This window comes from Bufo gargarizans, chromosome 1 (genome assembly GCF_014858855.1).
Source record: "Bufo gargarizans isolate SCDJY-AF-19 chromosome 1, ASM1485885v1, whole genome shotgun sequence".
In the NCBI taxonomy this organism is placed as follows: Eukaryota; Metazoa; Chordata; class Amphibia; order Anura; family Bufonidae; genus Bufo; species Bufo gargarizans.
The window spans coordinates 358,527,199-358,542,461 of NC_058080.1; the positions used below are offsets into that span (position 1 = coordinate 358,527,199).

The 15,263-nt window shown below is 44.1% G+C and overlaps 1 protein-coding gene across 3 annotated transcripts in view; it reads left to right on the plus strand.

Annotated features, from left to right (window-relative positions):
* The first annotated feature begins 9,205 nt into the window (after positions 1–9,205).
* The window catches only part of KLHL26 (kelch like family member 26), a 61,631-nt gene continuing 55,573 nt past the window's right edge, over positions 9,206–15,263 (plus strand). For 2 of the 3 annotated variants that reach the window (XM_044283325.1, XM_044283318.1), the window contains exon 1: positions 9,206–9,393. In XM_044283325.1, the coding sequence (XP_044139260.1) occupies positions 9,347–9,393 (47 nt within the window). In that variant the 5' untranslated portion in view covers positions 9,206–9,346. The remainder of the gene's footprint in view (positions 9,394–15,263) is intronic. The other variant, XM_044283312.1, reaches the window with a different exon arrangement.

A 15,263-nucleotide genomic window follows, 5' to 3' on the forward strand; every position in this document is an offset into this window, starting at 1 on the left:
ATCTTGAGCAATTCAATGATGAATTCAGAGGCTTGAGGAGAAAAGGCCGAGGTCCCCAGCATTTTCTCCACAGCTCTGAGACCCTTGTCATGGGCAATTGACGTGTACAGTGAGGTAACATCAAATGATGCGAGTAACACCGAAGACACCTGGGTTAAATCAACACTTTGCAGTTTAGTCAAGAAATCAGATGTGTCCTGTATGTAGGATGATCCCCCTATGGAAAATTCCCGCAGTACTTTGTCTAGGAAAACGGCTATGCCGCTGAAGATGGAATCTGAGCCCGAGACAATGGGGCGACCCGGGGGATCGATGAGGGTCTTGTGAATCTTGGGCAGCACATACAACACCGGAGTGACAGGATGCGCTACCTCAAGAAAATCACTGAGACCCCCATCGATGATGCCCGCGGCCTTGGCCTCCCTAAGACACCGGCGGATGATATCCGCTATCATGAATTTGGGATCAGAATCCAAAATCCTGTACACCTGAGGGTCACATAATTGTCGCATGATTTCTTGTATGTATTTTGTGGTGTCCATTACTACGACCGCACCCCCCTTGTCAGCTGGTTTAAGGGTTATGGTGGGGTCGGATCTAAGGGACTCCAGGGCTTCAATCTCAGTAGTAGTCAAATTGGGATGTCTGAAGGCCCGGCCTCCATTAGAGGAAGACCTGAGCTCAGAGATCCCCAACTTGACTGCACTGATGTATGCATCAACAGATGGCTCATTGATAACAGGTACAAAGTTACTCTTTGAAAATAGGTTGAGGGAGCCCAGAGTGAAATCACTAATCTGGGGTCTCGCAGCCACATTCCTCTTGTGGAACCAAATCTTCAACTTAATACGTCGAAAGAAGGAGAACAAATTGGATTCTAATTCAAACCAGTCAATAGGTGCATTGGGGCAGAATGAAAACCCCTTGGACAAGACACTCACTTGAGAAGCTGTCAGTTCCTTAGAGGAAAGATTGACCACAGTCACTTCTTCTTTCCTGAAGTTGGCTTGGCAGCCATTGACCTGGTCTTGCTGCGTGCTCCGCCTGGCCCTCCTGTGTCCACGACCACCTCTCCTGATACGTCGTCGCGTCTCGCTGATGTCTGTGGACCCTTCTCTAAAAAAGACTGTTCCACATTAGAAGAGGCTTGATTTGTCTTTCTCCGTCTCTTATTGTCACGTTGTAGCATGTTGAGTTGTCTATCGGTCTGCCAGTTGTAGATATTCCCTTTCCTGTAGTCATCTGCGTCCCGGCACCATTTCACCCTTTTGTTTTCCTCAGACTCAGTTTGGAAATTCCTCATGTGGATGGACATATCCTCCATATACTTGGTGAGATCTTCAGGAGATAGGAGAGTTTGCAAACCGGCCTCAATTTCGCTTTTTTCACACTGTAGGGTGGACAGTTCCTGTTGCAGGTATTCAATATTAAGCAAAATAAAATCTAAGGAGTAGCGGTTTGATAAGGATTCAAACTTTTTGCAAAACAGAGGATTGTCAAAAAACAGATTAGGTCGGATGTTAGACCGCATCCCTCTTGGAACTTTTTGTGTTCTGTGGTATTCACCAAGTGTCATCATATGAAGACGCTAAAGAAATAATACGTTTGGAGAGATTTTCATACTTGCGTTTTAACTCTTTAACAGATGGGGTGTTAAGGAAGGTGGTATCTCCCCCTATGCCTCGCAGGATACGTTCAGCATCTTCCGTTGTGTACACACAACCACTGATGGAAGCGGATTCAGATGTAGACATCGCAGAAAAATTGAAGAAAAAAGGGGAAAAAATGATGATAAATGCGCCGTGCTCAGCCAATGGACCAAATTATATGAAGAAAAAAGGCGGCACTGGCTCAACAAGGAAAAAGCGGGTGCACGCCTCAGAGGGAATGGAATGATTTCCCTATTGAAAATAACAAGAAAAATGAGCGGCACTCCAAGTGATAAAGTGATGAATCCTTTATTCACACCAGTGGTGCAACGTTTCGGCTCTGATCGCGAGCCTTCCTCAAGCAAAGACACAACTCAAATGACTGTGGTTATATAGGAAATACAAATCATGTGACAACACCCCAGTGGGTGTGATTAACAGATCATAAATATATGACAATAGTGTGCATTGAATCAACATAATATCTGCAGTGTACAGCACATATATACATATAGTGATCATCATCAGTAGTGAAATCACAAATATAGGGCATGTCTGCAAGTGAATTTCATAAACCTAATGGTATAGTATACCAATGGTCAGTGTGCATACACATAAAAAAAAAAAGGGAGGGGGGGAGGAGCATTGAAGTGTTACACGTAACATACTTGGCAGGTAAGGAGGCTCATTCCTTGCCGTAAACTCGGCGTTCCGGATGTCCGTCTGCGCAGGCGTGGCAGCGCACCAATGATAAATTCTCGGCATGCCGGACACGCTGCGCATCATCACACTGGCGCTGCGCGTCATCTCGATAGGCCGATCCTCCTCCGTCACAACGTAGGACACAGTATGTTGTCCTGGGCGCATGCTCAGTAAGAAAACGAGCTGCAGGCGCCATCTTTATGACTGGAGAGCTGCCCATACATACCTACTATGCAATCGCATCCAACCACAGACAAAACGAGCATAGGGGGACAGAGAAAGGCACAGGGAGTCCCATAGATAGGGTACCAATGTGCCCCCAGACGGAAAAACCACAGTAGCCACGGAAAACCGCGGCATTTGCAGGAATAACGTCAGGGATTCTGTCGTCCCATACTGCCCGTGAGGGATCTCCTCCAGTGGTGCACAGATGCTGCAGAGTGTGCAAGGTTTAGCTCCCAGTATCAAAGAATAAGATATGTGACAACAGAGGATATATAAGGTGTCGATGAATATCAACACCAGGTGTCTATCACGCCTGACGATGACAGAACTAAACAAACATAATATAGAATATAATAAAAATAGACTCCTTCCGTAGTATGTTGCGTGCACTCCAATCGTATGATCCATACCCCAAAGTGCAAGTAGTGAGTGATCTGAAGTAGAGAAAGTAGAGAAAGGCACTCCCTGTGCCTTTCTCTGTCCCCCTATGCTCGTTTTTGTCTGTGGTTGGATGCGATTGCATAGTAGGTATGTATGGGCAGCTCTCCAGTCATAAAGATGGCGCCTGCAGCTCGTTTTCTTACTGAGCATGCGCCCAGGACAACATACTGTGTCCTACGTTGTGACGGAGGAGGATCGGCCTATCGAGATGACGCGCAGCGCCAGTGTGATGATGCGCAGCGTGTCCGGCATGCCGAGAATCTATCATTGGTGCGCTGCCACGCCTGCGCAGACGGACATCCGGAACGCCGAGTTTACGGCAAGGAATGAGCCTCCTTACCTGCCAAGTATGTTACGTGTAACACTTCAATGCTCCTCCCCCCCTCCCTTTTATTTTTATATGTATGCACACTGACCGTTGGTATACTATACCATTAGGTTTATGAAATTCACTTGCAGACATGCCCTATATTTGTGATTTCACTACTGATGATGATCACTATATGTATATATGTGCTGTACACTGCAGATATTATGTTGATTCAATGCACACTATTGTCATATATTTATGATCTGTTAATCACACCCACTGGGGTGTTGTCACATGATTTGTATTTCCTATATAACCACAGTCATTTGAGTTGTGTCTTTGCTTGAGGAAGGCTCGCGATCAGAGCCGAAACGTTGCACCACTGGTGTGAATAAAGGATTCATCACTTTATCACTTGGAGTGCCGCTCATTTTTCTTGTTATTTTCAATAGGGAAATCATTCCATTCCCTCTGAGGCGTGCACCCGCTTTTTCCTTGTTGAGCCAGTGCCGCCTTTTTTCTTCATATATATATATATATATATATATATATATATATATATATGTCGCCCGCATACAGATAGAAGATAGATACAACAGCTATTATATAGCTAGTGTTAGATACTGTATATTCTCTCTCTCTCTCTCTCTCTATATATGTCGCCCTCATACAACATACAGATAGATACAACAGCTATTATACAGATAGCTGATACTGTATATTCCCTATATATTATATACGTCACCCTCATACAACATATAGATACAACAGCTATTATATAGATAGTGTTAGATACTGTATATTTCCTATATATACACGTCGCCCTCATACAGATAGATACAACAGCTATTATATTGTGTTAGATACTGTATATTCCCTATATACGCCGCCCTCATACAGCATACAGATAGATACAACAGCTATTATATTGTGTTAGATACTGTATATTCCCTATATATACACGTCGCCCTCATACAGCATACAGATAGATACAACAGCTATTATATTGTGTTAGATACTGTATATTCCCTATATATAGGCCGCCCTCATACAGCATACAGATAGATACAACAGCTATTATATAGATAGCTGATACTGTATATTCCCTATATATATATGTCACCCTCATACAACATACAGATACAACAGCTATTATATAGATAGCTTATACTGTATATTCCCTATATATACGTCGCCCTCATACAACATATAGATACAACAGCTATTATATAGATAGCTGATACTGTATATTCCCTATATATACGCCGCCCTCATACAGCATACAGATATATACAACAGCTACTATATAGATAGCTGATACTGTATATTCCCTATATATACGTCGCCCTCATACAGCATACAGATAGATACAACAGCTATTATATTGTGTTAGATACTGTATATTCCCTATATATACGCCGCCCTCATACAGCATACAGATAGATACAGCTATTATATAGTGTTAGATACTGTATATTCCCTATATATACGTTGCCCTCATACAGCATACAGATAGAACAGCTATTATATTGTGTTAGATACTGTATATTCCCTATATATACGCCGCCCTCATACAGCATACAGATAGATACAACAGCTATGATATAGATAGCTGATACTTTATATTCCCTATATATAGGCCGCCCTCATACAGATAGATACAACAGCTATTATATAGATAGCTGATACTGTATATTCCCTATATATACACGTCGCCCTCATACAGCATACAGATAGATACAGCTATTATATAGTGTTAGATACTGTACATTCCCTATATACGCCGCCCTCATACAGCATACAGATATATACAGCTATTAAATAGTGTTAGATACTGTATATTCCCTATATTTACGCCGTCCTCATACAGCATACAGATAGATACAGCTATTAGTGTTAGATACTGTATATTCCCTATATATACGTCGCCGTCATACAACATACAGATAGATACAGCTATTATATAGTGTTAGATACTGTATATTCCCTATATTTACGCCGCCCGCATACAGATAGATACAGCTATTATATAGTGTTAGATACTGTATATTCCCTATATTTACGCCGCCCTCATACAGCATACAGATAGATATAACAGCTATTATATTGTGTTAGATACTGTATATTCCCTATATATACGCCGCCCTCATACAGCATACAGATAGATACAACAGCTATGATATAGATAGCTGATACTTTATATTCCCTATATATAGGCCGCCCTCATACAGATAGATACAACAGCTATTATATAGATAGCTGATACTGTATATTCCCTATATATACACGTCGCCCTCATACAGCATACAGATAGATACAACAGCTATTATATTGTGTTAGATACTGTATATTCCCTATACATACGCCGCCATCATACAGCATACAGATAGATACAACAGCTATTATATAGTGTTAGATACTGTATATTCCCTATATATACGCCGCCCTCATACAGCATACAGATAGATACAACAGCTATTATATAGATAGCTGATACTGTATATTCCCTATATATACGCCGCCCTCATACAGATAGATACAACAGCTATTATATTGTGTTAGATACTGTATATTCCCTATATATACGCCGCCCTCATACAGCATACAGATATATACAGCTATTATATAGTGTTAGATACTGTATATTCCCTATATTTACGCCGCCCTCATACAGCATACAGATAGATACAGCTATTATATAGTGTTAGATACTGTATATTCCCTATATATACGCCGCCCTCATACAGCATACAGATAGATACAACAGCTATTATATTGTGTTAGATACTGTATATTCCCTATATATACGCCGCCCTCATACAGCATACAGATAGATACAACAGCTATGATATAGATAGCTGATACTTTATATTCCCTATATATAGGCCGCCCTCATACAGATAGATACAACAGCTATTATATAGATAGCTGATACTGTATATTCCCTATATATACACGTCGCCCTCATACAGCATACAGATAGATACAGCTATTATATAGTGTTAGATACTGTATATTCCCTATATATACGCCGCCCTCATACAGCATACAGATATATACAGCTATTATATAGTGTTAGATACTGTATATTCCCTATATTTACGCCGCCCTCATACAGCATACAGATAGATACAGCTATTATATAGTGTTAGATACTGTATATTCCCTATATATACGCCGCCCTCATACAGCATACAGATAGATACAACAGCTATTATATTGTGTTAGATACTGTATATTCCCTATATATACGCCGCCCTCATACAGCATACAGATAGATACAACAGCTATTATATTGTGTTAGATACTGTATATTCCCTATATATACGCCGCCCTCATACAGCATACAGATAGATACAACAGCTATTATATAGATAGCTGATACTGTATATTCCCTATATATACGCCACCCTCATACAGATAGATACAACAGCTATTATATTGTGTTAGATACTGTATATTCCCTATATATACGCCGCCCTCATACAGCATACAGATACAACAGCTATTATATAGATAGCTGATACTGTATATTCCCTATATATACACGCCACCCTCATACAGATAGATACAACAGCTATTATATTGTGTTAGATACTGTATATTCCCTATATATACGCCGCCCTCATACAGCATACAGATAGATACAACAGCTATTATATAGATAGCTGATACTGTATATTCCCTATATATACGCTGCCCTCATACAGCATACAGATAGATACAACAGCTATGATATAGATAGCTGATACTGTATATTCCCTATATATACACGTCGCCCTCATACAGCATACAGATAGATACAGCTATTATATAGTGTTAGATACTGTATATTCCCTATATATACGCCGCCCTCATACAGCATACAGATATATACAGCTATTATATAGTGTTAGATACTGTATATTCCCTATATTTACGCCGCCCTCATACAGCATACAGATAGATACAGCTATTATATAGTGTTAGATACTGTATATTCCCTATATATACGCCGCCCTCATACAGCATACAGATATATACAGCTATTATATAGTGTTAGATACTGTATATTCCCTATATTTACGCCACCCTCATACAGCATACAGATAGATACAGCTATTATATATAGTGTTAGATACTGTATATTCCCTATATATACGTTGCCCTCATACAGCATACAGATAGATACAACAGCTATTATATTGTGTTAGATACTGTATATTCCCTATATATACGCCGCCCTCATACAGCATACAGATAGATACAGCTATTATATATAGTGTTAGATACTGTATATTCCCTATATATACGTTGCCCTCATACAGCATACAGATACAACAGCTATTATATTGTGTTAGATACTGTATATTCCCTATATATACGCCGCCCTCATACAGCATACAGATAGATACAACAGCTATGATATAGATAGCTGATACTTTATATTCCCTATATATAGGCCGCCCTCATACAGATAGATACAACAGCTATTATATAGATAGCTGATACTGTATATTCCCTATATATACGCCGCCCTCATACAGCATACAGATATATACAGCTATTATATAGTGTTAGATACTGTATATTCCCTATATTTACGCCGCCCTCATACAGCATACAGATAGATACAGCTATTATATAGTGTTAGATACTGTATATTCCCTATATATACGCCGCCCTCATACAGCATACAGATAGATACAACAGCTATTATATTGTGTTAGATACTGTATATTCCCTATATATACGCCGCCCTCATACAGCATACAGATAGATACAACAGCTATTATATAGATAGCTGATACTGTATATTCCCTATATATACGCCACCCTCATACAGATAGATACAACAGCTATTATATTGTGTTAGATACTGTATATTCCCTATATATACGCCGCCCTCATACAGCATACAGATACAACAGCTATTATATAGATAGCTGATACTGTATATTCCCTATATATACGCCACCCTCATACAGATAGATACAACAGCTATTATATTGTGTTAGATACTGTATATTCCCTATATATACGCCGCCCTCATACAGCATACAGATAGATACAACAGCTATTATATAGATAGCTGATACTGTATATTCCCTATATATACGCCGCCCTCATACAGCATACAGATAGATACAACAGCTATGATATAGATAGCTGATACTGTATATTCCCTATATATACGTCGCCCTCATACAGCATACAGATAGATACAGCTATTATATAGTGTTAGATACTGTATATTCCCTATATATACGCCGCCCTCATACAGCATACAGATATATACAGCTATTATATAGTGTTAGATACTGTATATTCCCTATATTTACGCCGCCCTCATACAGCATACAGATAGATACAGCTATTATATAGTGTTAGATACTGTATATTCCCTATATATACGCCGCCCGCATACAGATATATACAGCTATTATATAGTGTTAGATACTGTATATTCCCTATATTTACGCCGCCCTCATACAGCATACAGATAGATACAGCTATTATATATAGTGTTAGATACTGTATATTCCCTATATATACGTTGCCCTCATACAGCATACAGATAGATACAACAGCTATTATATTGTGTTAGATACTGTATATTCCCTATATATACGCCGCCCTCATACAGCATACAGATAGATACAGCTATTATATATAGTGTTAGATACTGTATATTCCCTATATATACGTTGCCCTCATACAGCATACAGATAGATACAACAGCTATTATATTGTGTTAGATACTGTATATTCCCTATATATACGCCGCCCTCATACAGCATACAGATAGATACAGCTATTATATAGTGTTAGATACTGTATATTCCCTATATATACGCCGCCCTCATACCGCACGGGCTGCAGTGGGAGAAGGGGCATGCACAGGGCAGCAGACATGGCGGGCACAGCTAGCTGTTCGTCGGTCCCCGGTACTATGGGATAAGCCGCGGTTTCCCTCCACCCGGGTTACCGCTCGAAGCTGTCCCTTTAACGCGCTTCCACCTGAGCCTGCCCTACGAACATGGCGGAGTCCGGCGGGGAAGAGTTCGTCTCGCTGGGGCAGAGCAGGTGAGCAGGCTCCGGGGACATGGCGGTCACATGTGCCGACGACAGCCCCTTTCTCTCCGGTCAGTGTACCGGGAGACACTGGGGACGCAGACGGGCGGCTGCTGTAAGAAAGTCCGGGGATCTCTATGAGAGTAGGCCGCACGGGGGTCACTGCGGCCAGCCCTGTCTCTCCTCACACCCGCCCAGTCATCCTGAGTAATGGAAGCTGGGAATATACGTTCTTCTCCTAGATAGTAATAAAGTCTGCTGCTCCATAAACTGCATGCTCGTGTGTAACTCGGGAGGATAACCCTCATCATCCTTCCTAATAGGGCACATGGAGGCTGAAAAGTGAGTTCCGGGACCGTCCTGTATGGACATCTCCGTGCATTACCTGGAGGGGATCCCTATAATGCTACCCTTCCCATGTACCAGACCAGCTGCTAAGGACTCCGTTCAGGACCCCGTCACACATTCTGTCAGAAAGTCCCACATGCAGAACTTTTTTTTGTCTGGTGTTAAAAAAAAAAAAGTTTCCAAAACAAAAAATGAATGGACGCTATTATAGTTAAAGGGGTTCTCCGGGTTTAGGGCTGAACCCGGATATAAGGTATTCTTTTACTATATATGAGTGGAGCATTTCCTTGCTCTGATGCCCCCCCCCCCCCTCTTGCGCTGCATTACAAAGCGCATGGTCTGTTTAGGGTGGGTTCACATCATGTTTTATGCCTCCGTTTGACGTACACGTTAGAAAAAAAAAAAGGATACAAAAACGCAGCACACCACGTTCTTGTATCCTGCACAGTCCGGTAAAAAAAAGTATACTTTTTTTTAATGGAACTGTGTGGTGAACGGATGCCACTGTATGAGGCATACGTGTAAGGGCTCGTTCACACGAACGTGTGCGGCCCGTAGCCATATTGCGGATCACATTTGCAGATCCGCAATACACGGGCACCGTTCCGAGTGCAACCGATCTCGGTTTCGGTTACAACTAGTACCTCTGAACCAGAAGCCAAGTTCGGTTTCAAGTTTTAAAGGGAATCTGTCCCCTGGTTTGAGCATATTAAGGTGTTGTTACTACTGCCATGTACAAGAAGATCCCTTATTTCTTGCTGTAGTCTTCATTTTTTGTTTCATGGTTTCATTAGCAATAAAATCCACTTTTTATGCTATGCAAATGAGTGTCCGAAGTGCCCAGAGGGGCGTTATTATCCTTCTCTGGAGCCCAGGAACTCCACCGTACAGTGCCCAGCCCGCCTTCCTTTAGAGCCCAAGCACGGCTCTTCCAGCATAAGTAACTCCCCTCACCTGAACTCTTTGCCGCCGCCCCCCTCCGCTATGTGAAATCTCACGCAGGCGCAGTACCGCGGACTGCCTGCACGATGTAGAAGCTCCTGAGGGCAATAGATTTAAATTTGTCACTGAGCTCGTGCTTCACGAGATTACGGCGATCTGACTTTGTGAGCAAGGTGGAGATTGCTGGTTACAGGCGGTGCTGGGCTCCTTCACAGGGGGGCGGGGCTGGGCTCCAGAACGGTTAGTACAGCCCCTTGGGCTCCTTACCAGGCTGATTTATTTATATATATATATATATATATACAGTACAGATCAAAAGTTTGGAACCTTCTCATTCAAAGAGTTTTCTTTATTTTCATGACTATGAAAATTGTAGATTCACACTGAAGGCAACAAAACTATGAATTAACACATCTGGAATTATATACATAACAAAAAAGTGTGAAACAACTGAAAATATGTCATATTCTAGGTTCTTCAAAGTAGCCACCTTTTGCTTTGATTACTGCTCTGCACACTCTTGGCATTCTCTTGATGAGCTTCAAGCAGGGCCAGACTGGCCTACCGGGATACCGGGAAATTTCCCGGTAGGCCGCCGGCCCTGGGGCCGCTTTAAGATGTGCCTGCAGTTTTTCTCTGGCCGGCGTGCCGAATCCGAAAGCTCTGATGTGGTGGACGGTAGGTGGAGCTGAGCAGGCCGGTCTCCGTGGGAGCGGCACTGCTCCCTCCGACCACCTGGTGTCGCTGTGAGCGGCAGCCCGTGATCCTCCTGGCCCGGCCTGGCTGTCCTGTGTGTGGCCGCCCCTCTCTTCCTGCAAGTGGCCTCAGGCTCCCGCCGCCTCACCTCCAGATTCAATATGCCGGGCCCAGGCCGCAGACCGGAAGCAGAGCCCGACCCCTGTGTATGCCGCCGTCATGACCGATGCCCTGAGAGGACTTGAGGAGCCGCAAATACTGGGGGTAAGAAGGGGCCAGGCTGTGCCCACATGTGACTGTGCAGGCTGTCAGGGTTATGTAGTGTATATTATTTACATACAGTCTTATAAATTATAAGACTGTATGTACACTAATATACACTACATAACCCTGACAGCCTGCACAGTCACATGTGGGCACATCCCTGGCATCCAATATATATCACAGAGAGCTATACTGTGCAGTATAGCTTATAATGCACAGTATAGCTCTCTGTGACGTGTATTGGATGCCAGGGCTGTGCCCACATGTGACTGTGCAGGCTGTCAGGGTTATGTAATGTATACTATTAGTTTACATACAGTCTCTAGTTTACAGGAATCTCCAGGAGTGACATCGGCTGGGCAGATCCGCTTCTAGGATCTGGGCACCATGGACATTCTGTAGCCCTCACATGCTTCTTTATGCGTCACAGCAAGGAGATTGGGGCAATTGACAGCAGGGCTCTGGCTGGAGGTAGCACTTTGTGAAAGGTTGTCACATAGGTTGTCAGGGGCTGGGAGTGGAGAACATCTTGGTATGTAACCTGGTGTCACTGTGCTGTACAAAGGATCTGCTGGGCATGGTGCCTCCACAGAGGGCAGGGAATCAGATTGACTGAGGAGGGCTTGTACTTTGGAGAAGAATATGTGGCTTCATGTGACAGAGGAATGGCACAGAAGATTGTGTGGATGAGGATACGTCGTGTCTCCCGGAGATCTGCCCCTGACATCTCCAAGTGACAGACCCTGCTGGACCCCCCAGGCACCCTGCACACATTATAAATGCACAGTATAGATTTCCCTGATATGTATTGAATGCCAGGGCCATGCCCACATGTGGCGAGTGGCGGTGCATTATACACAGCAGCACGGTGTCCGGTACTCACAAAGACGTGGTAGACAAATGCCCAGCCCTGGGGTCTCTCCAGCACGTTGCACAGGTAGTTATGCAGCCTCCGATACTTCACGTACCTCCGGCAGCTCTGGCTGCTGTTGTACGATAGCGGCTTCCCCAATAAGCTCATGCAAGCTCCCTGCTTCCCTCGGTGGCTCCTGCAAGCCCCCTCCCGGTCCCACACCGCTGCCCCTGCCAGTGTCACTGGTGCCCAGGAGAAGCAGCCCGTCCCCTCTACTGGAGTTTAACAGCACCCTGTTGCCCCGACCCGACTCCACATCTTTCATGCCGTAGTAACGGTCCCTACCCCTGCCTTTACCTCCAGAGCTGCTTTTTATCCAGAGCCCAGAGCCTCCCACATCACCTCCACTATGGTTGCAGGACATTGCATCACCGGCGTGGGCACAGAGGGCTCCGGGTGCATGCACAGAGCAGACCTGGGGACAGGGTGGCAGCGCTTCCTGGCTTTAGACTGTCAGATCTGATCACAAGTTGGCACCAGCCATACATACAGGAAGGCTCTGTGTGCAGGGTGCCAGGGGGGTCCAGCAGTGTCTGTCACTTGGAGATGTCAGGGGCAGAGCTCCTGGAGACACGACGTATCCTCATCCACACACTCTTCTGTGCGATTCCTCTGCTCTGTCACATGAAGCCACATATTCTTCTCCAAAGTACAAGCCCTCCTCAGTCAATCTGATTCCCTGCCCTCTGTGGAGGCACCATGCCCAGCAGATCCTTTGTACAGCACAGTGACACCAGGTTACACACCAAGATGTTCTCCACTCCCAGCCCCTGACAACCTGTGTGACAACCTTTCACAAAGTGCTACCTCCAGCCGGAGCCCTGCTGTCAACTGCCCCAATCTCCTTGCTGTGATACATAAAGAAGCATGTGAGGGCTACAGAATGTCCATGGTGCCCAGATCCTAGAAGCGGATCTGCCCAGCCGATGCCACTCCTGGAGAGTCCCTTGCTGCTCTCTGTACAGGAGGGGACAGTGATCACACAGCTCTCTGCATCCAGCAGGCTGCTCAGCCTCCACACAGGCAGCTCCCAGCAGTCTACTGTGCCTTCCTACATAGAATACCCTGTTTATCCATTAAGTAACTAAATTTAATAGGTAAGTTCAGAATTTACATATATACAGACAAAACAGTTCTATGCAAATGATCCATGTAGAGGCCAGAATATGGATACCTAAGATACAGGTATACATAGGCGGGAGGCCGGGGAAAGTTATCCCTAGCACTGATTCCCTGATCTGGTCCTCTGCCCAGGGACGTCTCCTGATGGTGGGGGCGCCCTGTCCCCGTACCTGAACTCCAACTCCTAATTATCCCTGGTGAGGTGAGTGATGGAGTGGGACGATATACGTGGTGTCTAACATGGAAAACAAGCACAGATAGGAAAGGATAGGTTACAAAGGTGTCCACTGTATACTGCCCTCATGGCGTAACCAGGAGGTACAGGGCCCACCTAGAAGATAAAATATACTAACAAAACGCACAATTGGGTATAGATATATTAAGATAATTATAGATGACCTACAAACCCCGACGCGTTTCACCCAAACGGAGGGTTCATCAGGGGGTTACGTGTAGTAGGTATGCAAAGATAATGGGACCATTGCCAATGGTTATGGCCGCCCCAGTTCAGTGATGCGTGCGTGCATATATAACAGGAATAGACAATCCTTTATGACACTGCAGACCCACAGTAATGAAACGATTGCCAAATGGCAGTTTACATACGTTTTTGGCAGCGTGGTGAGTGAACTCGACTACCAACATACACACTGAGGTTGGCAATAATATATTGCAAACAAGGTCGTTCCTGAGGAGGCTCATAGATAGGAGCATATGCACCTGACTGAAGTGCAGCACGAAAGATATGCGTGCCCCAGTTTAGTCACCCAGGATGCCGGGTTACCCACCCAGAGGATACATGGTGTGGTCAGTGGTGTGGAATAATGGGTCACCTCAGACCCATTATTCCACACCACTGACCACACCATGTATCCTCTGGGTGGGTAACCCGGCATCCTGGGTGACTAAACTGGGGCACGCATATCTTTCGTGCTGCACTTCAGTCAGGTGCATATGCTCCTATCTATGAGCCTCCTCAGGAACGACCTTGTTTGCAATATATTATTGCCAACCTCAGTGTGTATGTTGGTAGTCGAGTTCACTCACCACGCTGCCAAAAACGTATGTAAACTGCCATTTGGCAATCGTTTCATTACTGTGGGTCTGCAGTGTCATAAAGGATTGTCTATTCCTGTTATATATGCACGCACGCATCACTGAACTGGGGCGGCCATAACCATTGGCAATGGTCCCATTATCTTTGCATACCTACTACACGTAACCCCCTGATGAACCCTCCGTTTGGGTGAAACGCGTCGGGGTTTGTAGGTCATCTATAATTATCTTAATATATCTATACCCAATTGTGCGTTTTGTTAGTATATTTTATCTTCTAGGTGGGCCCTGTACCTCCTGGTTACGCCATGAGGGCAGTATACAGTGGACACCTTTGTAACCTATCCTTGCCTATCTGTGCTTGTTTTCCATGTTAGACACCACGTATATCGTCCCACTCCATCACTCACCTCACCAGGGATAATTAGGAGTTGGAGTTCAGGTACGGGGACAGGGCGCCCCCACCATCAGGAGACGTCCCTGGGCAGAGGACCAGATCAGGGAATCAGTGCTAGGGATAACTTTCCCCGGCCTCCCGCCT